The sequence below is a fragment of the Hippocampus bargibanti genome, linkage group LG09 (genome assembly GCF_051943395.1).
Source record: "Hippocampus bargibanti isolate YZ-2025 linkage group LG09, ASM5194339v1, whole genome shotgun sequence".
NCBI classification, from domain to species: Eukaryota; Metazoa; Chordata; class Actinopteri; order Syngnathiformes; family Syngnathidae; genus Hippocampus; species Hippocampus bargibanti.
In genome coordinates this window covers 2,019,765-2,043,150 of record NC_142742.1, presented here as the reverse complement: position 1 = coordinate 2,043,150, position 23,386 = coordinate 2,019,765, and the positions used below count along the sequence as shown (strand labels likewise).

General features: G+C 38.7%; 1 protein-coding gene across 9 annotated transcripts in view; it reads left to right on the top strand.

Moving 5' to 3' along the window:
* Nucleotides 1–21,466, top strand: part of LOC148893250 (single-stranded DNA-binding protein 3) — a 35,274-nt gene extending 13,808 nt beyond the window's left edge. The window contains exons 5-18 of one of the 9 annotated variants that reach the window (XM_089004751.1): nucleotides 8,416–8,505; nucleotides 11,156–11,239; nucleotides 11,910–11,969; nucleotides 13,114–13,180; nucleotides 13,845–13,909; nucleotides 15,561–15,622; nucleotides 15,706–15,751; nucleotides 15,900–15,938; nucleotides 16,926–16,980; nucleotides 17,134–17,204; nucleotides 17,341–17,419; nucleotides 17,505–17,533; nucleotides 18,632–18,733; nucleotides 20,257–21,465. In XM_089004751.1, coding sequence (XP_088860877.1) covers nucleotides 8,416–8,505; nucleotides 11,156–11,239; nucleotides 11,910–11,969; nucleotides 13,114–13,180; nucleotides 13,845–13,909; nucleotides 15,561–15,622; nucleotides 15,706–15,751; nucleotides 15,900–15,938; nucleotides 16,926–16,980; nucleotides 17,134–17,204; nucleotides 17,341–17,419; nucleotides 17,505–17,533; nucleotides 18,632–18,733; nucleotides 20,257–20,400 — 993 coding nt within the window. In that variant the 3' untranslated portion in view covers nucleotides 20,401–21,465. Of the gene's footprint in view, nucleotides 1–8,415; nucleotides 8,506–11,155; nucleotides 11,240–11,909; nucleotides 11,970–13,113; nucleotides 13,181–13,844; nucleotides 13,910–15,560; nucleotides 15,623–15,705; nucleotides 15,752–15,899; nucleotides 15,939–16,925; nucleotides 16,981–17,133; nucleotides 17,205–17,340; nucleotides 17,420–17,504; nucleotides 17,534–18,631; nucleotides 18,734–20,039 lie in introns of all 9 variants that reach the window. The other 8 variants (XM_089004752.1, XM_089004753.1, XM_089004754.1 and 5 more) reach the window with 8 other exon arrangements.
* The last annotated feature ends 1,920 nt before the right edge of the window (nucleotides 21,467–23,386 follow it).

Genomic DNA, 23,386 nt, shown 5'->3' with positions numbered 1-23,386 from the left:
GGCGTTATCAAGAAGATGAGATGAAGGGAAGTGGGGGGCGGGGGGTGTTTTATTTTCACTATCTTCAACAGTGGTTTATTGATGCGACTTGTTGTCCTTTGTACCTCCCCCTTTTTTCTTTGATGTGCTTCTGTTTTGGTTAGCAATTGTGTGTGTGTTTTTTTAGGGGACTTCTTGGGTCATCCAGCTCGTATTTTGGTTAGCAAGGGCCATTTTGACTCAGAAGTTGCCATCTCCGCACAACCAATTTGCGATTATTTGCTCTGTGCTAGTCAAAACTAGCTATCTAGCTGGCTAGCTATCTATTTGCGATTTATGCTATCTATTAGATATTTAGCTAGCCAGCTATCTACAGTAAAGTCTCGTTATATCGATATCGGATATATCGATAGTCCCGGTTATATCGATACTATTTCTATGCACGCACGGAGAAAATTACATGCAAACAGGGTCGGATATATCGATAGTCCCGGTTATATCGATATTTTTTCGGACTCCCTTGAATATCGATATAACGAGACTTTACTGTATTATTATAATACTGTACAATACCATACAATCGCTATCTGGCTGGCTGGCTAGCTATCTATTTGCTATCTATGCTATCTATTAGCTATTTAGCTAGCCAGCTATCTATTATTAGAATACCGTACAATACCTTACGTACAATCGCTATCTGGCTGGCCGGCTAGCTATTAGCAATCTATTGGCTTGCTAGCTGGCTTTCTATCTCTTTGTCTTACTATTCTATTTGAGTTACTTCCGGGTTGAGTGAACGCTGGCGCGTGTGGCCACCGCTGCTCACCCACAGAAAAACTTACCCTGTGACTGTAAAGTGTCCTTGAAAGTTTTGAAAGGCACTTATAAATGAAATTTATTATTATTATTATTATTATTATTATATCTATTAGCTATCTAGCTAACTATCTATCTATTTGAGTTATTCCAGGTTGAGTGAACGTTGGCGCATGTGGCTGCCGCTGCTCACCCACAGAAAAACTTATCCTGACTGTTGAGAGTTTTAAAAAGCGCTTATAAATGAAATGTAATATTATATATCTAGCTGGCTACTTAGCTAGCTATCTATTTGCTATCTATGCTCACCCACAGAAAAAAACTTAACGTGTGACCTTAAAGGACAACCAACGTCACTTTTTTGTTTCCTAACTGACATCAGAAAAACGTTTTATAGCATCTAAAATGCCCCAAACACGCAGGATGATATCACGCCAAGACGTCTTGCATTGCTGGAGAATCAAAAGAATGGCTTCAGATTCGGAGAATATGCTTTCTTGTTACTCATCCAGTTATGAATATGATTCAAATAGTTCTGAAGAGGAAAGCATACATGTTTGCAATCGATTAAATTTATTTCGTGCCATTTTGAGGCAACATTGGGGGGAAATCTCTCGCCCAAAAAAAGAGGCACAAAATGGCGACCTCCTGTGCCCACCTCCGTTTCCACAGGCTGATAAATTCCTTATATGGAGCTTGGACGCCCTCTTCTGGCGGCTTTTGGGTGCAACACGAGGTTGTCAGACCAAACAAGTACAGCAAAATACATTGACGTGATGGAAGGACTGCTACGATGTGTCTTTTTTTTTCGGTCAGGGGCGTTCCTTTAGTGACGTCACGTACGGACTCGTCACAAACTCAAAAACAAGACTTCCTGAATATTCAGCATGAGTCTTAAAACGTAAAATATCGCTATATGCGGTGGAATCTTATTAAAATACGCTCAGTAGAAGTCATTTGAAGCCATTTTACAAATTATGGACACAACTTGTCTGGAGACGTCGGTTGTCCTTTAAAGTGGCCTTGATAGTTTTGAAAGGCGCTTATAAATGAAATGTATGATTATTATTATCAAAATACTTTTGAGGTTAGCGACAGAAGTTCGGAAAAGGAACGATTCAAATGCCGACAAAGATAGTGACAATGCGAGGCCTCGATGACGGCGTAAAAAAAAAATGGAGACATTGATGTGGAAGCGCACCAGGAAGCTTCTTCGTGGGGGTTGCGGGGCAGTATGGAAATTGTCTGTCAAAAACGTCGCCATGAAATGAACTGGCAGCATCCAACGGCGGCTACAAGTTGCCTTTTTTGAATAAAATGAGCTAACACGGTGGAGGCCATGTTTTTTTTTTTTTACTTCTTCGCGGATGTTGTGTCTGCAGCGTATTAGCGCCGTCATCCGTTGTGTGTGTGCATCCTGTTGAGCGCAACGCCCGTGTGTTTTGACTGGGGTTGAATCACCACAGTCAGCTCTATTTATTTATTTTTAGCCTCTCTCCTTCTCCATCAATCTACCTTCCTATCTGTCGCTCCGTCTTGTCTGTCTGTCCCTGCGAGAAGGACATGGACGGTGACGAGGTACATATCGGTGAAGCAGAATGTACATTAGCAGCCTCTCTAGGCTAGCACATTTATTTCTACAACACCCCCCCCACCCGCATAACGTGTTTACGTCCCTGTTTTTTATCCCCCCGTGAAAGGTATCGTGCACGGGTCAATAATGTGTTGAGCACTATTGATCCGTCCGGTCTCACGGCCGTGGATGTGAGACGGGAAATGCTTTTGGCTGCATACTGTGCCGTTACTTCTCGCGGGTGGTCCAAGTGCCCGATTCCAAATTGAATGCCTGGATTATTCATTCATTCATTCATTCATTCATTCATATTTATTTATATTTAGTATATTTTACTTATTTTATTTATTGTATTTTATTTGTTATCTTTTATTTATTGGATTTTATTATTAATTTGCTTATTTTATTTTTCAATACTATTTTTTGGACTATTTGTTTATTTTATTGATTTTTTTTAAATTATATATTATTTTTGTATTTTATGAACTGTAATTTATTTATGTTTTTCTTTATGTCTTTATTTATTTATGTATTTATTTAGTGTATTTATTTACTTTATTTTACTTATTTTATTTATTTTAGTTCTTGTTTTTTTATTTGTGTATTTGTTTTTTTATTTTGTATTTTTATTTTATATTTATTGTATTTTATTTGTTTATTTTTTATTGTATTTCATTTTATTTATTGTAATTTACTAACTATATTTATTTATGTATTTGTTTATGCATTTATATATTTAGATATTTATTTAGTTTATTTGCAGTATTCCTTTAGTTTATTTTACATATTTATTTTATTTATTGTAATTTTTTTGTTCATTCTATTTTATTTGTTTATTTATCTATTTGTTGGTATTTTTATTGATATTATATATTGTATTTTATTTTTTTTTTTTTCATTTTATATTATTTTTTGTATTTTATTTACTGCAATTTATTTATTTATTTATTCATTTATTTATTTGGACGTGTGCCGGCAGAGTGTGAGAATCCAAACCCGAGCCAACGCGGCGTCTACGCAAGGGTGCGTAAAACGTTCGTAAGACGCCACAGAAATATTCGGGTTAGCTAGCCCACCCGCCGCCGCCCCCCCGGAGCGCAATTCGGGCTGTTTACAGGAGACATCAAAGGTTGCGCGTCTCATGTCACGCGTCTGCGGTTGTTTGCCCGGGGCCGCATGATCAAAACTTGCTTCCTGCGCCGCCCCAAAAAAAAAAAAAAGGGATCACCTTCCACTGACCCTGAAATAAGCCAAAAAGGACTGAGAACTGCCTACATTTCATTCATGTCCCTTTTTTCTCGCCCTTGGTTGAGTTAGTCAGGACCGAATGACTTTTGCGTGGGTTGTCTGAATATTAATTCGAACCCCACCTGTGCCTTCCAGAAAAAGGAAAAACTGAACCTATGCAGGCGGTCATCTACACTGGCCCAATTTATGATTTTGAAAATAAATTTTCACCTAATTTTCCAGTCTGCTTTGTCCTCATAAGCGGGGTGGGCTGTCTTCGAGGGACATCCTGAACCTGTACTACAGCCAATCAATTGCAAGTCACACCGAGACAAATGACCACCGGCGCTCACACTTACACCCTTGTGACGATTTTCAGCGTTCAATCAATGCTTGTTTTTGGAATGTGGGAGGAAACCGGAGTACCCGGTGAAAACCCACACCAGCCGGGATCGAACTCACGAACTTTGCACTGTGAGGTGCGCCCGAAACTCATTTTCATTACCTGAAATAATAGAATCGAAATAATTCTGACCCCCGCCGCCCCTAAAAAAATGACTGACCTTTCTTTCATTTGTCATAGAATCATGGACTAATCATTTTTAAATGAATCATTATTATTATTATTATTATTATTTGCTATCTATTAGCTATCTGGCTAGCTAGCTAGCTATCTAGGTAGCTAGCTATTAGCTATCTGGCTGGCTATCTAGCTAGTTATCTGTTAGCTATCGATTGGCTAGCTAGTGAACGCTGGCGCATGTGGCTGCCGCTGCTCACCCACAGAAAAACCTGTCCTGTGACTGTAAAGTGACCTTGAGAGTTTTGAAAGGCGCTTATAAATGAAATTCATTATTATTATTATTATTATTATTATTATTATTATCATCTGCTTTTCAGTGATAACAATTTTTGCCATGGGGAGGGGGGGGGGGTCCTACTACTTTCTTTCCCAGCGCAAATTTTGAGCGTTCAAATCAGCCCAGTGTGCTTGTTTTTGGAATGTGGGAGGAAACCGGAGTAACCCGGAGAAAACACACGCAGTCCGGATGAATCGCGCTTGTGAACGCAAAAACGACACCAAACGATACATTGGCGTATCGTATCAATTAGCGATATCGTTCGGAATCGTCGTATCGCTAAAATGTCAACGTCACCTGCTTTGATTAAAAGATTGTTGCTAAATACCCTCTGAAACAAGAATTGGTTGACATTATTAATTGGTTTGCATCCATAACGTGCAACAATGATTGACAGTACACATAGCCAATCCTCCCCGCCCCCCCCCCCCCCCCCCAATGTCTTCGATCTCTATGCATGTTGATCTTAACTGTCTCTCTCTCTTCCTTTGGCATCTTCTCGTTCTTTCTCCTTCCTGGAGCGCGGGGGGGGGGGGGGGGGGGGGGACGCCAAGGGGACAGAGTGCAGATAGGACCTGTCTCCATGGCAACAGCTTCTGCAAGCTTCTAACGCCCCTTACTCTGAAGGGAGAGCATTGTGGGAGTAGTGAGAGAGGGGGGTTATGCGTGAGGAAAGGAATAGTCGCTTTTTTCCAGGTACACACACACACACACACGTGGAAGAATCCGCTTTAGGGCCATGGAGGGATTGAGGATGGAAGGGGAAGAGGCAGTGGACCCTGTGCTTCCCCAGGGACTCAAAATTAGCATAAAGCTGAGGGGGGGGCGGGTTTTTTTTCTGGCTTTTATGCCAAAATTCTTTATGAAAGAATTGGAAATGCCTCTGTTGGGGGGAAAGGACGGAAGGTGTTGTGTGTTTGCTAGGATGGACGTACAATCCTGACCCCAGCTCCTTGACTGTCTGCCTCACGACTGACAGTGCAGGACTTTATAAGCTTGTGATGCAACTGTGTTGGTGTGTGTGTGTTTGTATGACTAGTCTTGTGAGGACCACTAACATTTTATATCAGGGCTGTCAAAGTAATTTTTTTTGCCGCGGGCCACATTGTAGTTATGGTTTCCTCTCGAGGGCCGTTATGAATTTGGGGAACCCATTAGAATGTTTAAATCCCTTCAAATATTACATATAGAGCACACAGCAAATTAATGAATAAGTCGTTTTCAAATCTGAAGTCAAGAAGAATGACTTTTATTGTGGTTGACATCCAAAAATATGACATTTTGGCTCAGATTTTAGCAATCGTCATGGAAGTTTGATTTGCTTTCGCGGGCCGAAAAAGATGATGTGGCGGGCCTTGACTTTGACACCTGTGTTTTATAGCATGACAAGTGAGGACCGTTTGGCCGGTCCTCCCAAGTTTTTCATCCTAAAGGCTTCTACAGGGTTCATATATGCATCTGTTAAAGTTTGAGAAAGGTCCTCACAAATTCACCCCAATTTTTTTTTTTTTTGGTGTGTATTTTCATTTCACTCAGATACACACATTTTTTACTCACTGTGTGTGTTTATGTGTGTGTGTGTGTGTTATGTGTGTGTGGTTAATGAGAGGAAAAAGTTCATACCACTAAAAGTAAAATGATATTTTAACCAATTTCACCACAGGGGTGAGGACTTTGAATGTACCTATTGAGAGTCCTCACTCCTGCTATTATTTCAGTTTTTAGTCCACTTTTTATTTCTTTGTTTTTTTTAAAGAAGTTGAAGTGGGAAATGGGGTGACATTTAGTGTTCTTCTCTTAACTTATCAGCAACGGTGGTCCTCACTCCTTATCTGGAGTTATCCGGATCTTACAAAACCATTGAAACAGGAATGTGTGTGTGTGTGTGTGTGTGTCTGTCGACCCGATTGTGTGTGTGTGTGTGTGTGTGTGTGTGTGTGTGTTTGTTCCGGCCTGCTTATGTAAGCGCTTTCGACACGAGTGTACGTGTGTGCGGACGAAAATACGGTTATATCATATTTAACTCCCGGGGCTGAATCATTTGGCTCGCTGCCTCCCCCTCCGCCCCACCCTGAGATTAGCCCCCCCGCCCAAAAAAAAAGGGGTCATCATGACAACGTGCTTTTAAATGTGAGTAAATCAAAATCAACTTTTTTTTTGGGGGGGGATACAGGTTTATCCTTTCATCTACTATTAACAAATTTCATCGTATGGAAACAAACGTTCAAAAATAAGCTTGTGAACATATTCGAATTTAGCAACACATTGCAAGCATTCAATGAATTACAAATATTTTATGTCATACATATATATACATTTTAGGCATGGTGGAGATGGTGTGTGAGTGTTTGCGTGTGGGCTGTGGTTAAGTATCACCACTCATCTCCCGCTGATTGACGAGTCGGACCGCAAACCCGAGCAAGAGAAGCGCGGTGGAAAATAAATATGTCTTCTCCAAACGTCATGTCCGATGTGTTTGCGGTGCCAGCTGCACCCGAGATCGTGTTACTGTGTAACTAATGTAATGCATGTAATTGTTTGATTTGTTGAAATCCCACTTGGCACGTTTGCTCAGCCCGCCTGCTGCAAGCGTCCACAATAAAGCAACGCCTAATGAATAGACGCCAATTGAATTAGTTTGCACTCGGGGCGCCACGCGCCAGGGCGGAATTATCTCAGATGAAGCTTTATGTCAAACCTGGGGGAAAATATATAGAGGATATATTATCACCCATTGTGTGTGTGTGTATATATATATATATATATATATATATATATATATATATATATATATATATATGTGTATGTATATATATATATATTAAAAAAAATCCTCGTCTCACCCCCCATTTTAGCTTGAGGGTTGATATATATATATATATATATATATATATATTTTTTTTTAATAAATGTAAACATATTACATATAATATATTTGTTGTGTGTTTAGAATAGATATGTTTCGAATATATTTTTTATTCAAGTATTTTATATTCATAAGTTAAATATATATTATTAAATATGTACATATATTTTTAATTAATTTAAATTTAATTATTAAATTACCAAGGCATTAATATTTTCAAACATATTTATATATATATATATATATATATATATATATATATATATATATATTTAGAATATATTTATTTTAGATTTCTGAGTTTTATATATATATATATATATATATATATATATATATATATATATATATATATATATATATATATATATATATATATATATATATATATATATATATATATATATATATATATATATATATTATATATATATATATATTTATTTTTTTTCAGCTTTTGCTTCCTCATTTATTTATTTATTAATTTTTTTTTACATGTAATGCGATAGACCTCACGCGAGTAAAAACAATGTATCCATGTAAATTTGATTGGAAATAAATGACCATGTATGCAAATTGTATACTTCGGGTTAAAGGTTTCCATCATGTACCTCATTCCTTGTTATATGCAAAACAATGTCAAATAAAATATTATAATATAAAAAATCACTCCCATTTAGCAACATTGGGTACAGAAAGGTTGAAAAAAGTATATAATTTTCCCCCCTTGTAAATCATCCTAAACTATAAAGTTCAAATAAGCCGACGTTAAAAGTGACTGCAAACACTGTAGCAGTGAAGCGAAGGAGGCCACTAGCCAGATTGAGATGTTTTTTTTTTATGTCGACGTTTCTCCTTGAACACTTTGTCCTAATTCGTCAGCATAAAAAAAAAAAAGACGCCCTTACATTCTGCTCTTCGGGTTATGCTTTAAAAGCAGTAATAGGCCACACTTTCCTGAATTAGCCATTAAACTTAATATGTTGGGGGGGGGGGGGCATGGTGTGAAATACTGCCCCCTTCAGCAAATTAGCAACCATTACACCCTTTACATCCCTCTTGACTAACATTTTGTTTTTTTGTCATTTTTGCAGAGCGCGGCAGCAGCGCCCAGCCCGGTGATGGGCAACATCCCCCCCAACGACGCCATGCCAGGCGGTCCCATGCCTCCAGGCTTTTTCCAGGTAGCATTCACGACTCATCTTGTCAATCAAATCGATCATTAAATCAATCCGACATCTCTTTAGAATCATCTTTATTGACCTACTACAGTGATACCTCACTTTACGAACTTAATTGGTTCCCTGAAAGTGTGTGTGTAAGGTGAAAAGTTAATCTGCCAAACATTTATTTCCCATAAGAAACCATTAAAAATGAGAATAATCCATTCCCAGGTCCCCATAAAACAGGATTTTCTACTAAATAAGCCTTAAAACTATACAAAATATACCTTATTTTATGTATAATAAATTTGTGATTGTATTATAATTAAAGAAATAAACTATACTGTATAATAAAGTCGTTTTATTTACCTTTGTGATGGTCGTGGATGTAGTTGCCTCTTGATGATATCCGAGTGAATTTGCCGTGCTTTCTCGGCGATAATACCCTCACTCACACTGTCCCCTGCTAGCTGCTTGTCGTTAATCCAAATCAACGAAAGTTTTTCAACCTCGTCTATTGCCTAAAACTGTTGCTTCGACTACACAGAAACACCCTTAGCCACACGTAGCAATGGTCGACTTAGCATACTGCTAGTGGGACAGCTAAGTCACACAAACGCACACCTCGTTGGTGTTTCTGGATGATCTCCATCTTCTGCTCGACCATAATTTTCTTTTGTGTCCTCTTCGGATTAACACTAGGCTGTGTTGGGTTCTTTTTACTCCACTCGATAACAAACCACGTCTGCACTCAACGAAAGTGGAAGAGGAAAACTAGTCCGCCAGCCACTGTGGCGCTGTGTGGTTTGGTTCGTCCGCCAAAAAACTAGTTCGTATGCCAAGATTATATTCTCGCGAATTTAATGTTCGTAAAGCAAAAAGTTCATGAGCTAAAGTATTCGTAAGACGTGGTATCACTGTATGTAGAACACACAAGGAATTTGTCTCCAGTAGAACACGGTGCACTAGTATCAACATGTTAAAAACATGACAAATAAGTATGGATGACATTTATCAAGGCTAATCTAATCTAATCTAATCTAAAATAATTTCTTCATTCAAGGCACGATACATTTATATTTTGGTTACTGTTTAGAGAGTTAATAGCTAGGGTGAAGAAGCTGTTGAAAAGTCTACTGGATTTAGTGCGCATGGCTTGGTAGCGCCTGCCTAAAATAGGGGAGTCGCTGGAAAAGGTGGTGGGCAGGGTTCGGAGGGTCCAGTAGTATTTTTCCACACTCTTTGCCAACTCGCGTCTCTTGTTTGCTCCATCCCTTCCTCGAATGAGACTACGTTTCAAGTTCTTAAGCTAATTTCAGAAGCTTACACCCCCCACACACACACCTCCACTTTGCACCTCATTCTCAACATCCTGTGCCGCTCATTCATTCTTTCATTCATCTCTGTGATGCCGAATCGGCCTTACATCACCACATCATAGCTACTGCCGTCGAACAGGCGTCGAACAGAAGCCCGTTGGTGCGTGTGCGGCGGGCGTGATGGACAGCTTTGGCATTTTAGCCAAAGCGCGATAAGGTAGCGGCGAAAGGACGGAGGGATGAGAAATGTGAAAGATCACCTCAACCTGGATTCACGGTCACCCTCTTGCCATGGTTGTTTTGGTGCTTTAAGCAAGGAGGGGAGGCTAATGAGTGCGCAAGGAAAAGGGGGTGGAGAGAGAGTGAGACACAGAGTGAGAGAGTGAACCGTGGGAGAGCTATTTATAACATTGGTGAGGGTATAGTGAGGGGGGGGGGGGGGGGGTCTGTGTGAGGTGCTGAAAGGACTTATTTTGACAAGGAGCGTTGCTTGTTTTCCGCAAACGGGTTTCCTGGTTGCAGTCAGGACTTTGCAATCCCCCCCCCCCTCCTGTAATGACCCGATGTGTCAATCAAATGGTCCAGTCTCACGCGATGCCATATTTGTACTCAACTCATTCACTGCCATTTGCAAATTTATTCGGGAATTGAAAATATGACGTGGAACGGCATTCTTGAATTAGTTCGGCTTTTTTTTTTTTTTTCATGCTTGGGTGCCGATAAAGCGCCGACCAGACCTCTGGCAATATTTTTCCATTCCACAAGGGGGAAGCATTTCCCTTTTTTCCCATGTTAGCGCTTTGATTCAGCTTCAGCTAAATTAAAGTTAAATTAATGCGCTATATAAACCAATATGTATGAATTGCATTGTATTTTGGACATCTGCCCTCATTTCAAAGTCATATAACTTCAAACCCATATAATTTAGGTACTAACTCTTTTTTTTTCCTGATGAAAGAAGAGTATCTAAGGTTTGTAACGCTGCGTTGAATGTTTATGTAGTCCTAAAAGTCATTATTCTGTGAGTCCTAAAAGTCAAGTGACAATGACAAAAACCCTGGCACTGGCGTGGACATTTTTGCACGTCTGGCAGTGAATGAGTTAAGAAAGTTTACTGCACCTTTACAAGCTTCGTGATTGATTCTCAAAGTGTGGCGGTCCACAATCTCCGTGAAAAAAAAGTCCCCCCCCCCCCCCCCCCCACACACACAATGTATCCCATAATGCATCTCTAGTGAAAGTCAGTTAACTACGCAAAAGCTCGTCATCCTTCTCCTATGACGACCAAAGGGGGCGCTTGCTCCAGGTGTAAACTCCACCCTTCCGCCTCCCCCCCTTTTTCTTTCTTAAAGGGACCACCCGGCTCTCAGCAGTCCCCCCACGCACAGCCCCCCACACACAACCCAAGCAACCCCATGATGGGACCCCACGGCCAGGTAAGGGGCAAACACTCACTTTCCAGCAACTTTTCCTTCCTTTCAATTCCCTCCAAAAGCCCACCCAAATGCAACCACCCGGTTTCCCCCCCTCACTTTCTTCCTCTTTAACCCCCCCCCCCTCCCCGGGCCCATTAGTCTGGTTCTGGTTCTGGTTCGAGAACCATACGATCCAACGCCACTGGTCAGTGTTTGGGGAACATCCAGGAGGAGGGAGGCCGTGGCCCTTGTCAGTACCCAGCATCGGGTGTCCCTGTGTGGGATAAATTAAGTCGCTTCCCTCCCTTCCCTGGAGCTGCTGGTGGGGGGTTGTGCACTTAGCGCACATACACGCACACACCAGTCTGCTTGTTGGTTTTTTTTTCTTTCTTACAGCGTACGTATAAAACAAGAAACCAAGCCTGTTCTCACATCCTTACTTTGAACCGTTCACGAAACGCAAAAATCGGATTTGTGGATAACCAAAAATGGTGTTAAGTTCAACCCAAAGCCCGCCTAGAATCGTCATTGTGGCGGTTTCTGGTTTTCCCCCGCTGCCCCCTGAGTCAGTTGCTGTTACCGACCGCAGGCCGGGTCGGTTTACGCCAGCGGGGAGATGTGCGGCTTTTACGCGTCATTCGCCTCATCGCTAACGTTTATCCCAAATCTTACATTTCTGATGTTTTTACAGCCTTTCATGTCGCCGCGCTACCCAGGTGGACCGCGTCCCGCACTCCGAATGCCAAATCAGGTACAAAGCACGCCCCTCTTATGATTCAACTTTGTCGCTGATCCTTTCACTCATGGGTTATTATTATTATTATTATTATTATTATTATTATTATTATGTATTTTATTTTCAAGCGCCTTTCAAAGCTCTCAAGGACACTTTACAGACAATCAAAGAAAAAACAGATACAATTATAAATAAAATACAATTATAAATAGAAACAAGAGATAAAGCTGCACAGAAAATGCAATTTTAAATCGGTGGGTTTATTATTATTATTATCTTTATGATTATCTTTATTATCTTTTATTATTATCTTTATTACTATTATATATTATTCTAATTATTTTATTAGTTATTATTTATGTTATTTTTATTAGGACCATATATTATTAATATTGTGATTATTATTGTACAATATCTTTCTTGATTATTTTATTGTGAATTATTATTCCTATTATTTTTATTATATTATATTATATTTCTTCTTGTTGTTGTTCTTCTTCTTCTTCTTATTTTTTTTTATTATTATTATTATTATATTCTAAGTATGTTATTAGTTATTATTTATTTATTTGTTATTTTTATTAGGACCATATAATATTATTATTTTACAATATTTTTATTTATTATTTTATTATTAATTATTATTCCTGTTATTATTATTACTTTAGTTTTATTGTCATTGGTTATTGTCTTGTGTAGTTTTAAGGCTTATTTAGTTGAAAATTATGTTTTACGGGGACCTAGAACGGATGATTCTCATTTTAATGGTTTACCTATGGGAAATTAATGTTTGGAACACACACTTTTCGCCCTACGCATTATTGTTTTATATTATATTATTGTTTTATATATATTATTTATTATTTATTGTTATTTTTATTATGACTATATATTATTATTATTAATATTATCATTATTATTGAATTATTTTTTTATTTATTGTTAATTATATTCCTGTTATTAGTATTACTTTATTGTTATTGTTATTATTTGTTTATAGCATTCTAATTATATTATTATTGCTATTTGTATTATTACTATATATTATTATTATTATTATTATTATTATTATTATTATTATTATTATTATTATTATTATTATATTCATTTATTTGGCTGTTTTTATTTAATTTATTTGTTTGTTTTTGTTTGTGTTCAGCCTCCAGGTGGAATTCCAGGATCGCAGCCTCTCCTGCCAAACAGTTTGGACCCGACACGACCGCAAGGTACGCCGTTTCTTGTGTGAAAAAAAAATATATATATACATAATAATTAAATGCCATTATTTCACCCTCATTCAAAATTTGTTATAAACAGGAGAAGTGCAAATTAAATATTTCTGGTACAAAGTAATAATGAGAAAATAAAATGATGCTAGCGTAACATTTATGGCTGATTATTGTGCCACTGGGTAGGAATTGAATTACAGCGGTAAATGCAAAAAAAAAAAAAAAAAAGCATTAGTGCCCAAATTTATTAGCAGCAATAAAAATAATGATGAATAAATTTGCATTGAATGTAAGTCATATGAGATAAAACTGCAAATTTCTTTCTGGAGTCACAAGAAAAACATTTAAAAAAAATGTCCGACCATGCATTATTTTCCATACCTTTATTTCAAGGGGGATGTGTGTGTGTGTGTGTGTGTGTGTGTGTGTGTCTGGGGTGGGGGGGGGGGTTACACACATGTGGTCTCAATGTGAGCTGGTGTGTCTGGCCCAGGACGACGGAGGTCTTTGGAGATTCTGTCTGGAGATTACAGCCACGGGGTTTGAACTAATGGGATTAAAGCGCAGCCGAGTCTGTCGTGTGTCTCAGAGCGACTTTAGGAGACGAGCCATTTCGGGAATTAATGTGAGCTTTTTGGATTCTTTTTTTTTTTTTTCCCAGGTCATCCGAACATGGGCGGTCCGATGCGAATGAACCCACCTCGAGGAATGGCCATGGGCCCGCAGGTACCCGCCGCCACACCCGCGTGCATAAGGGTGGTGCCTTGAGATACGATGGACCCAATGTAGACGTTAGCATGTTAAAAACAACCAAATAATGTTATACCCAAGCCAGACCGCCATCTTAATGCCCAAAAACATTTCAAATACCTGACAACCAGATAGTAGAACACAAACGGTGGAGCAACACATGTTGACAGATACAATACAGTACCAACAGGTGAAATATGACAATATACATTTTTAGCTTTGATTAAAAATGACTGTTGTACGATATAAGTGTAAATAAAAATAGTTATGTGCATGCTAGATCGCTCTATGTTGGCCATACTATCCCTGGTGTCCCTCAGGAGTCAAATTTGGCCCCCTATAAATTATGCTACTCAAATAACAAAAACATTATTTTTTTAAAATTAACTCATTCACTGCCAGACGGTGTTTCAAAAATGTGTCCACTCCAGTGCCAGGGTTTTTGTCATTGTCACTCAAATTCCATGACCCACAGAATATTGAGTTTTATAATAATAATAATAATATAGCTATAAATAATTAAGTGACCTTGAGAGTTTTGAAAGGCGCGTAAAAATGAAATTTAAGAATAATAATAATAAATTTCATTTATAAGAGCCTTTCAGAACTCTCAAGGACACTTTACAGTCATAATTGGAATATTTTTTCTGCGGGTGAGCAGTGGCAGCCACACGCGCCAGCGTTCACTCAACCCGGAAGTAACATAAAGTCAAAGATACTACTACTACTACTACTAATAATAATAATAATAATAACAGTTTCAGGACTACATAAACATTCAAAACAACATTAGAAACCTTAGACTCTTCTTTCATCAGTAAAAAAGTTAATTCCTAAGTTATATGGGTCTACAGTTAGCTGAGCTTGAAAAGGGGGCAACTGTACAAAATACAATACATACATATTGCTTAATATAACGTTTTAAAAACAGCTGAAGCTGGAACAAAGCGCTAACATGGACAAAAGTCAAATGCTGCCCCCTCGTGGAAGGAAAAAAAACATTGCCAGAGGTCTGACCATTGCTTTATCGGCACCGTCCGAAAGGAAAAACCAGAACAAATTCGGGAATGGCGCTCCACGTGACACTTTAAAATTCGCGGATGAATTCGGGAATGGCAGTGAATGAGTTAAAAAACGGAAATAAAGGGTTAAAATGTAGAAAATATATATCTATAGATAGATAGATAGATATTTTTGCTGTTTAGTCAATTTATAGCAGTCATTTAATACATACAGTAAAGTCTCGTTATATCGATATTCAAGGGAGTCCGAAAAAATATCGATATAACCGGGACTATCGATATATCCGACCCTGTTTGCATGTAATTTTCTCCGTGCGTGCATAGAAATAGTATCGATATAACCGAGACTATCGATATATCCGATATCGATATAAAGAGACTTTACTGTAGTTCATAATTTCTCTCAAAGAAAAGTGTTCTTGGGTTTCTCCATGGTTTTACTGCCTCCTGGTGGCCAAGCTGGGCATGACAGAAGCAGAGGCGAAATGAACTGGTTGCATTTTCAGTCTTTCCATTCGGGACCAAATTCATTCCTCAAGGCACCGCTCTATTTTCAATGATCAAATATCATCTTTAATGTTATGTATGTATTTTTCATCTGGCAGAATTACGGAGGCATGAGACCCCCGCCCAACTCCATGGGCGGACCAATGCCAGGAATGAACATGTACGGACGGTCACCTCCTCCTTGTACTCCTTTTCACTGTTGTGATGCTAAAAATAAATTCATGTTCCACGATGTCATCGCAGGGGTCCAGGAGGAAGGGGGCCATGGCCTGGGCCCAACACAAACTCGGTAAGTCATTCGCATTCAACTGTGTGACAACACCGCTAACGTTAGCTTTGCCGTTAGCAACATGCGGCGTAGCCGTTTTCATGTTTGTCGGTATGACTTGGCTGGAATGACTGGTTGGGCTGAACTGTGACGTTCTGGTTTCCCTCAGCAGATAGCCTACTCCTCCTCATCTCCGGGCAACTATGTGGTGAGTTGACCAAAATTAAAATAAAATTAAATGAAATAAAGAAAGCTTTTATGATGGCGACAGTTATAAATTTTGCTCGAGGGTTCGTGATAATATTCATACTCTCAACTCATTCGCTGCCATTTCCCGAATTTATTCGGGAATTGAAAAGTGTCACGTGGAACGCAAATCCCCAAATTTGTTCGTGTTTTTGGGTTTTCTTGTTAAAGCGCCGGTCAGACCTCTTGCAATGTTTTTTTTTTTCCTTCCACGAGGGGGCAGCATTTACCTTTTGGCCATTTTAGCGCCATTTTAGCTGTTGCTAAAATGCTCTATAAAGCAATATTTACTGTATTGTATTTTGTACAGGCGCCCCCATTTCAAGCTCAGATAACTCCAGACTCATATAACTTAGGAATTAACTTTTTTTCTGATGAAAGAAGAGAGTCTAATGTTTCTAACGCTGAATTGAATGGTTATATCATCCTAAAAGTCAATATCCTGCGGTGCTTGCAATTTGAGTGAAAATGACAAAAACCCTGGCACTGGTGGACACATTTTGCATTTTTTTTCATCTGGCATCGAATGAGTTAATTCATGGTAATATTATTATTTTAAAGTACTTAAATAAAAGATAAATGCTGCCAATGGAGAAAAAAAAACTATAAACTCACATTTTGCAAATTCACTTGATTTGATTTTCCCGTTTGCTTCCGGGTCGAGTCTACGCTGGCGCGTTTTGGCTCCCGCTGCTCGCCCGCAATTATTTTTAGCTTTTCCTTAGCTTTTAATTATTTATTTATGGTTTTATTGTTCTATATGTTGTTCTTTTAATTGTAAAGTGTCCTTCAGTGTCCACAAATGCGCTTGTTAATTAAATGTATTATTATTATGATTATTATTTCTACTTTCCAAATTAAAATCAGCAAGCCCAAAGTGTTGCGCAATAGCGCCGTGCCGCGATTGGTTAAAATTTTTAACTGATCACTCATCCCTTTCTTCTCTCAGGGCCCCCCAGGTGGCGGTGGTCCACCCGGAACTCCCATCATGCCCAGCCCAGGTGGTGCGTCCAGTACCTAAACACCCTCCCAAAGCCCCGCCCCCCCACCACCATCCCTTCCATCTTGCTGTTTGTCATGATTGTTTTGTTGTTGTTGTTGTTATTGAAAGCACATCTCAATGGCGTCCGTTCACTGAGCTTGTTTCCTTTGCTCAGATTCCACCAACTCTAGTGAAAATATTTACACCATGATGAATCCCATTGGAGGGGGAGGCAACAGACCCAATGTAAGTGTCAATTTCGCATACATGATTAGGGGGCGGGGTCTGAATTCTCCGCCATTTGCGACTTGGAGCCCATTTCAATTCCCCCATTGACGACGGCAATTTCCTGTTTTTTTTTTTTTTTTGTCATTTGCGGCAGTTCCCAATGGGACCTGGCCCCGACGGGCCGATGGGGGCAATGGGAGCCATGGAGCCGCACCACATGAACGGATCTCTGGGTGCGTTTTCTATGCTCAAACTTGTTGTTGTTGTTGTTGTTGCGTGTGCTTTATGAGCTCAATGGCGCCGTGCTCCTTCCTGCAGGGTCCGGAGATATGGACGGCTTGCCAAAGGTCAGTAAACGCAACTTGAAAACTCAAGTTTACCGTCATTACACACACACAATCTTACTTTTATTATTTTATTTTTATTTTTTTAACTCATTCACTGCCAGACAATGTGCAAAAATGTATTCACTCCAGTGCCAGGGTTTTTGTCATTGTCACTCAAATTCCGGGACCCATAGAATCTACATTTTTAGGACTATATAAACATTCAAATTCGCGTAAGAAACCTTCGACTCTCTTCTTTCATCTGGAAAAAAAAAACGAGTTAATTCCTAAGTTATATGTGTCTGGAGTTATCTGAGCTTGAAATGGGGGTGCATGTACAAAATGCAATATAATACATACATATAGATTCATATAGCGCTTTAGCAACAGCTGAAAGTGTAATAAAGCGCTAACATGGACAAAAGGCAAATGCTGCCCCCTCGTGGAAGAGGGAAACATTGCCAGAGGTCTGACCAGCAGTTTATCGGCACCCCCAGCAAAAAAAAAAACAGAACCCGAACAAATTCGGAAATGGCAGTAAATGAGTTAATAATTTTTTGTATATATGTATGTATTTATTTGTTTATATATTTATTTATGAATTTATTTATTTGTTGTTTGTTTGTTTGTTTTTTTTAACCAACATGTCCGAACCAACCCACTTTTCTTACCCACCCCGCTCTCCCTGCCCGTCCGTCTTAGCTAACACACCTTCAGCTATCTAGCTCGTTACCTAGCTGCCTACCTCGCTAGCTATCTATTTGCTATCTATTAGCTAGCTAGCTAGTTGAGCCAAAGATAGTGACTGTGTTACTTCCGGGTTGAGTAAACGCTGGTGCGTGTGGCTGCCGCTGCTCACCCACACAAAAACTTATCCTGTGACTGTAAAGTGACCTTGAGAGTTTTGAAAGGCGCTTATAAATGACATGTATTATTATTATTATTTTATTAGTATTATTATTATTATTATTGAACCCGCCCCCTCACCCTAGGCTGCGCCCACTTCCCATAGGCTCCGCCCCTCGCCATTTCACTCTCAAGTCCTTTGTCATCATAACGTCAATTTTTTTTCTGGTGTTTCCTACCCTTATTTTGTTTTTGTTTATTGTTTTTCTCCAGAGTTCCCCTAATAACATGGGGGGCATGAGCAACCCTCCCGGAACGCCGCGAGACGACGGCGAAATGGGCGGCAACTTTTTAAACCCATTCCAAAGCGAAAGTGTAAGTCGCCGCATCACCGCCATACCCTGAAGGCTTTTCACCTTTTGACGCTTTCCTCCGACGTACCGCTCGATCAATGCAGTATTAGTACTAGTTTGCTAGCTTTACATCAAAGTACAGGTAACATCCGACTTACGACCGAATTCCGTTCCAACCGAACGGTCGTAAGTCGAAATGGTCGTAAGTCGAAATGGTCGTAAGTCAAAATCAAATTCTAAATGTTGAATAGATACTCTGAGGCAAAATTACACGACTTAGCTTTTCGTAGACTACCATCCCTACTTCGGCCATCTTGGCATGCATACCTTTAAAATTTAATGAGTTAACTCATTCACTGCCAGACGTGCAAAAAAAATTGTCCACTCCAGTACCATTTAACTCAAATAGATCAAGTTAGCTGGCTAGCTATCTTGCTAGCTATCCATTAGCTGTCTCGCTGGCTGTCTATTGGCTATCTATTGACTATATGGTAGCTAGCTAGCTAGCTTTCTATCTATTTGAGTTACTTCCGGGTTGAGTGAACGTTGGCGCGTGTGGCTGCCACTGCTCACGCGCAGAAAAACATCTAACAGTGACTGTTAATAATAATAGTAATATATTTCATTCATGAGCACCTTTCAAAACTCTCAAGATCACTTTACAGTCACAGCATTTTTATTTATTTTTTTGTGGGTGAGCAGCGGCAGCCACATGTGCCAGCGTTCACCTAACCCGGAAGTAGCTCAAATACTCTAGCTAGAAAGCTAGGTAGCTAGCTAATGGATAGCCATGAATAATTAAGTGACCTTGAGAGTTTTGAAAGGCGCTAAAAAATGAAATTTAACAATAATAATAATAATACATATCATTTATAAGCGCCTTTCACTCTCAAGGTCACTTTACTGTCACAGGATAAGTTTTTCTGTGAGTGAGCAGCGGCAGCCACACGCGCCAGCGTATACTCAACCCACCCATAGAAAACTAACTAGCCATCTCATAGATAGCTAATAGCTAGCTCGCTAGCCAGCCAGATATCTAATGATAGCTCGCTAGATAGCTAACGAGCCAACTACACAGCTTATAGGTAACAAATAAAGTGCTCGCTAGGTAGCCCGCCAGATAGCTTATTGCTAGTAGGGTACAGTTTTGTCTAAAAACTGTGTTTTTTTTTGCTTTTGAACAACGTTTGTGTATTATTATTATTAGTAGTAGCATTATTATTATTATTGCTGCAGCATTTTGCAAATGTCAATGTTTGGTGTGAGCGCCCCCTTGTGTTTAAATGTTGTATATCCACTCATGTTTTTACCCTCCTCTCTCTTTCCAGTATTCTCCCAACATGACGATGAGTGTGTGATTTTTTTTCTTCCTTTTTTATATATATATAGTATATATATTCCCCTCTCCCATTTTATATCCCTCCACCATCTTTTTTTTTTGTGGTTCCTCCCATTCTGCAATTCTTACCTCACTCTCGGATGGGGCCTCCCCCCCCCCCCTCATCCTGGTTTCTACCACAACGTTCTTTTATGGGTGTACCGCAGCCCTCCTCCAAAGTGGCCCTGGAGCTCGCCGGGACTATGGTGACAAAAACAGGCCCTCTGGGAGCATGCAAAATGGCCGCCGGGCCAGGCAGGAAGTCGCAACAGGTTAACAGGAAGTGCCTCTTCTCGGACTTGAGACAATGAGGAGAATGAGGACAAAATGGAGAAAAAGAAAGCGTGACACACGCTTGAGGACACTCTGGAATCTTCATCCACAATCGGACTTATTAATATTATTATTATTATATTTTTCAAAAGAATAATGTAGTTTTTAAATGTGTTGTTCCGGACTTCTGTTTGTATATTTTTAACAGAGGTGTGATGATCCTTTTTTTTTTTCCTTTAGTGTATTGGTCTTGTATCATTGCTATTTTTATGATTGTATTTTTGTTATTAATTATAATGAGATGATTTTTTTTTTCATTTAGGGTGCACAGTATTTTACAAGAGAAAGGCTACTCATGTGCACACGTATGTCACTTCGCTGCTCCCTGCTGGTAAAAAAAAAATATCCCTGCATTAATTATTGGCTTTTAGCCAATTTACGATTTTCTTATCTTTTTTTTTTTTTTACCCAAATTATTTTTTGGTTATTTTTTTTTTTACATAAATTATTTTTTATTGTATTTTTTCTTGCCTCCACTTTATTTTTACCGACCTTTTTTGTTTTTACCCACGCAACTTTTTGTCACCTTCATGCAGAGTAATGCACACCTTATAGCTTTACATTTTTATTCGTTGATTTATGAGCCTCTGAAAGCCTGTTTTTGACAAACACCCCGCAAATTAACCATATCAAAGACTCTTAATGAAAAACTGCCATTTATTCACCTTTGCCTTTCACAAAAAAAAACCCTGTAAAGTGGTACATAGAAGCAGCCATTTTTTTATTTTGGGTCGAAATCAATGATCAGTTTCCAAAACTTTTTTTTTAATCCATTGACCTCATATAATACGGAAATGCATTGTCTATATCATCTTCCCATTGACATTCTCTGTGTTATGTGTGAAACCAAGAACCGGAAAAACCGGTGCAGTGTCACTGTGTAAAACCACACAAACTGTCCCAAAAGTTGAGTTTTTAAAGTCACTTATAAATAAAATGTATTATTATTATTATTGGTGGTATTATTATTAGTATGTTTATTATTATGTTTATTGTTATGTTTATTATATTATTATTAATTGTATTTTTTTTTTTTTTTTTTTTTACTTTTTTCTTTTTTTCTTTATATATATATATATATATATATATTTTTTTTTTTTTTTTTTTAAATTACTTTTACTTTTATAGAAGCAGTTTTTTTTGTACAAACACCCCACCCTCCCCAAATACAAGACCGGCAAACTGTTTGGAATTACTGGGTTTTATGTGAAAGACAAAGTTAGACAGGTGGCAATTTTTTTTAAATGCTGTGATTTCGCAGGCTCTCTGTGTGAAAGGTTTTGAACAAGTGTTACTCCCTTCTCGCCGCACAACTCGTAGCAACGGTGTAAATATGCCGATAGGCGGCTTGATGACATCAAAGTGTCACTCAGATCCACCTGACACGGTACTGTTTTTTTTGGGGTGGGGGGTTTTCAGCTTGTGTCCAAAGCTTCTTTTTTTTTAGTTCGCTCGGAATTGGTCAAAAATGATTACAAACATGTTTCTATTCTGCCCCACCTGTCAATCATTTTTCTTCTGATTATTCGTCAACAATGAGGACAAATGAGGTTACGTGCCCCCCACCCCCTCATCCCTCAACTTTGCAGGGTTGCCAACCACTGTCGGATTTTTAAATAATATTGATCCCTCCCATCTTTTTTTTTCTCTTGTAAATACTGTACAATGCATTTTTGATATCATTGACATGTTTTGATATTTCAAATGACAGGAACATACTTTGAGAGCGTGTGCGTGTGTGTGTGTGGGTGTGTGTGGGTGGGGGGTGCTTCCGCATTGGACTCGAAATGAAAACGCTGCAACTGTTTATTTAATTTTTCAAAATAAAAATGAAAATTGCAGAACGTCGATCCTGAAATTAAAACATCACGCACAAAATTGCAACTGTGAATCGGACTAGAGGAGAAGGTCATTTTTGTTGAGACATATCCCTTCTTCTTAACTATGAAGGATTTTATTTTATTTATTTTTTTATGATGGGATTTTTTTTTTTTTGGTCCAAAAGTGCAGTCGTTCCCTATTATTATTATTATTATTATTATTATTTTATTTTCTTTGTCCACAGCAATGAACATTTCTGTATTTTTATTGTGCCGTTGTAAAATATTGTAACATTTGAAAAAAAAAAAAAAGAACGTGGGGTCGCAGGGGATAAAATTGAGGACTGTTTCTATTCAGTTCCTCGTTTTATTTTATTTTTTGGCAGTATTGAATATAATAAGGCATCGTGTCCACGGGGGGGAGGGGCTATGCTTTATTTCATATTAGGGTAGTTTTCCCATCCTAAATGTCTCGTGTAGTTTCAAGAAAAATAAATACATAAAAATGTTCCTTAATTGTATGTTTCTTTATAATGTAAATTTTCTTTGAATGGAAAAAAATATCTGGGGAAATGGCTTTGATAAATGTATTTTTTTATTTTTCATCAACTTGTCAGTCCATTTTGCCTGTTTCCTCCCCTCGTTGTAGATGCATATGAAAAATAAATAAAATGATTTCACTCCTGGCGGCGTTGTGGTGGCTGACTGGTTAGCACGTCCACCTGACAGTGCCAAAGTTTTCTTTCCTGTGTTTTTTTTTTTTCTTCCAATTTCCCTCTGTGCCTGTGTGGGTTTTCTCTGGGTACTCCGGTTCCTTTACATTACAAAAAAAAAACACACATATTTGGTGGATTGGACACTAACACATTTTTTTTTCCATTGGATTTTTGAAGCCGGAATGGATTATTGGCAACTCTTTGCTTTGTGTGAATTAAATATGAGAAAAGACAACCGCCGTTATTTACCTCAACACATTTGTAGACAACCTGCGGAATGACTAAGTTATGACCGAAGTCATATGGCATCTGCTTGCATGTGTTTGGACTTGATTATTTTTCACATCCCAGAGGCTACAATGAAACACGCTGTGAATTGTGCTCTGGTTTGTGCATGTTTTAATGTTCAGAACAGTGACAGTCAGCAT